This window comes from Phyllostomus hastatus, unplaced genomic scaffold, assembly GCF_019186645.2.
Source record: "Phyllostomus hastatus isolate PE091 unplaced genomic scaffold, TTU_PhHast_1.1 phas_contig_5, whole genome shotgun sequence".
NCBI lineage: Eukaryota > Metazoa > Chordata > Mammalia > Chiroptera > Phyllostomidae > Phyllostomus > Phyllostomus hastatus.
In genome coordinates this window covers 5,330,340-5,332,117 of record NW_025333897.1, presented here as the reverse complement: position 1 = coordinate 5,332,117, position 1,778 = coordinate 5,330,340, and the positions used below count along the sequence as shown (strand labels likewise).

Sequence of the window (1,778 nt, the reverse complement as noted above, 5' to 3'; positions counted from 1 at the left end):
GATTCACAAAATGTGACATAATCTCCAAGACTGTGTGACTGCCCATTAAGGCTTGATGTGTGATGGGTTAACTAGACAAATGGAACCTTGCTTACTACAACACTCTTCTAATCTTTGTATTCTTACTTTATTTCCTATTTACAATTATTTAGTGTTATATAAGATAGAAATGCAGCATGTATATCTGGTTAGCAATCATCAGATGGAAATGGCCATGGTGGGGGCAGAAGCCCCATATTCTGGGTGTCTGTAGCACCTAGAGGTTCTCCACTGGCAGGGTGATGTTTTTTACCTTTCCCCTGTCCAAGTGGATGATGTTTCTCTCACCTGGGCACCCAAGTCTTTACCTCTTCCATCTGAATATATGTATTTACACCCCTTGATAGAACTAATCAAGAATTCTAGTGTTTTTCTGGTGGTAGAGCAGCAGGTCACCCTGTCCCTGGCAAAATGGAGCTGGAGGCCATGAGCAGATACACCAGCCCAGTGAACCCAGCTGTCTTCCCTGATCTGACCATGGTACTGTTGGCCATTGGCATGTTCTTCACCCCCTGGTTCTTTGTTTATGAGGTCACCTCTACCAAGTACACTCGAGACATCTTCAAAGAGCTCCTCATCTCCTTGGTGGCCTCGCTCTTCATGGGATTTGGGGTCCTCTTCCTGCTGCTCTGGGTCGGCATCTACTTTGTGAGCTCCCAAGGGTTCCAGCAGGCAGCTTCACTGAATCCCTGCTTTTGTAAATTAATTTTTTTACTGTTGCTGGAAGTGTCTCACCTGCTGCTCACAATAAAGGCAGATGTATGACCATCTTGAAAAAAAAGAATTCTACACTGATGCAAAAATTATTAGATGAAAACCAGAATCAACTTTAATCAACATAGAGTACAAACACATATTTTTGTTAATAAGTTGATTGAAGCTTCCCATCTTACTGTAACTGATACTAATCAACATTGGTATGATTTCCTGTTTAAATCTGTATCTGCTTATAAGTATTGGAATGCAATATTTCATCCTATTTTAATATGTATTATTATCATAGTTTTGCTCTATGTATGTACTATTTTCATGTATTGTCAAATAAGAAAAATGTATTTGACCATGACCCTTAAGATGTTAACTAGCTACACCATAAACACACCAGATTCTAGGGCCAAATTGACAGGTTAAAGAAATATTAAGAATTCTTCTTGTTTATGCCTGATCTGTGACCTTTTATTGTAAGAATGAAATATAGATGTGCTGTCTCAGGAACTTGAGAAACATGAGCCAAGACCAGCCATTCATACAGAAAAGCAGCATGGGTGGGCCAGTAATTTGAGTGGGGCAGAGTTTCAAGGGATCTCCAGGGCAGGGAAAACAGAGTTAGCCAGGTTGATGGAGTCTCCAATATGGCACCTGCCTGCCAGCTCTGTGGCTCTGTGGGGGAAGGGCTCATAAAAGGGGCAACGACATCTGCCTGCCCCTCTGTCCTCCAGCTCTTGCCTTGATGCCACTTTAGTTTCTCCCTATTTGCCACTGGTGCCTTTCAAGCTGCTACCCTAGTGCTGGAGCTTACAAGGAGGAAGTCTGAGTAAGTCCATGTCCAGTTCTTTAAGGGGAACTGCTTAGGACTCCAGAAGTTTCTCCCACTGACTCAATCCCCACTTGTTTTTTCAGCCTGAAGTTATGGGGACTTATCCTCCTGGCATTGGAGCCCTGGGCTGGGAGGCCTGCTGTGGGGCTGGGACTCCTCACTCCCAAGATATCCTTCTTGAATTTTTATCCACCACACATTG

The 1,778-nt window shown here is 43.1% G+C and overlaps 1 protein-coding gene across 1 annotated transcript; it reads left to right on the top strand.

Annotated features, from left to right (window-relative positions):
- Nucleotides 1–450: 450 nt before the first annotated feature.
- Nucleotides 451–804, top strand: LOC123823698 (transmembrane protein 258-like). Its single transcript, XM_045846648.1, has one exon. It carries the CDS (start codon nt 451–453, stop codon nt 802–804), a length of 354 nt encoding a protein of 117 aa, XP_045702604.1.
- The last annotated feature ends 974 nt before the right edge of the window (nt 805–1,778 follow it).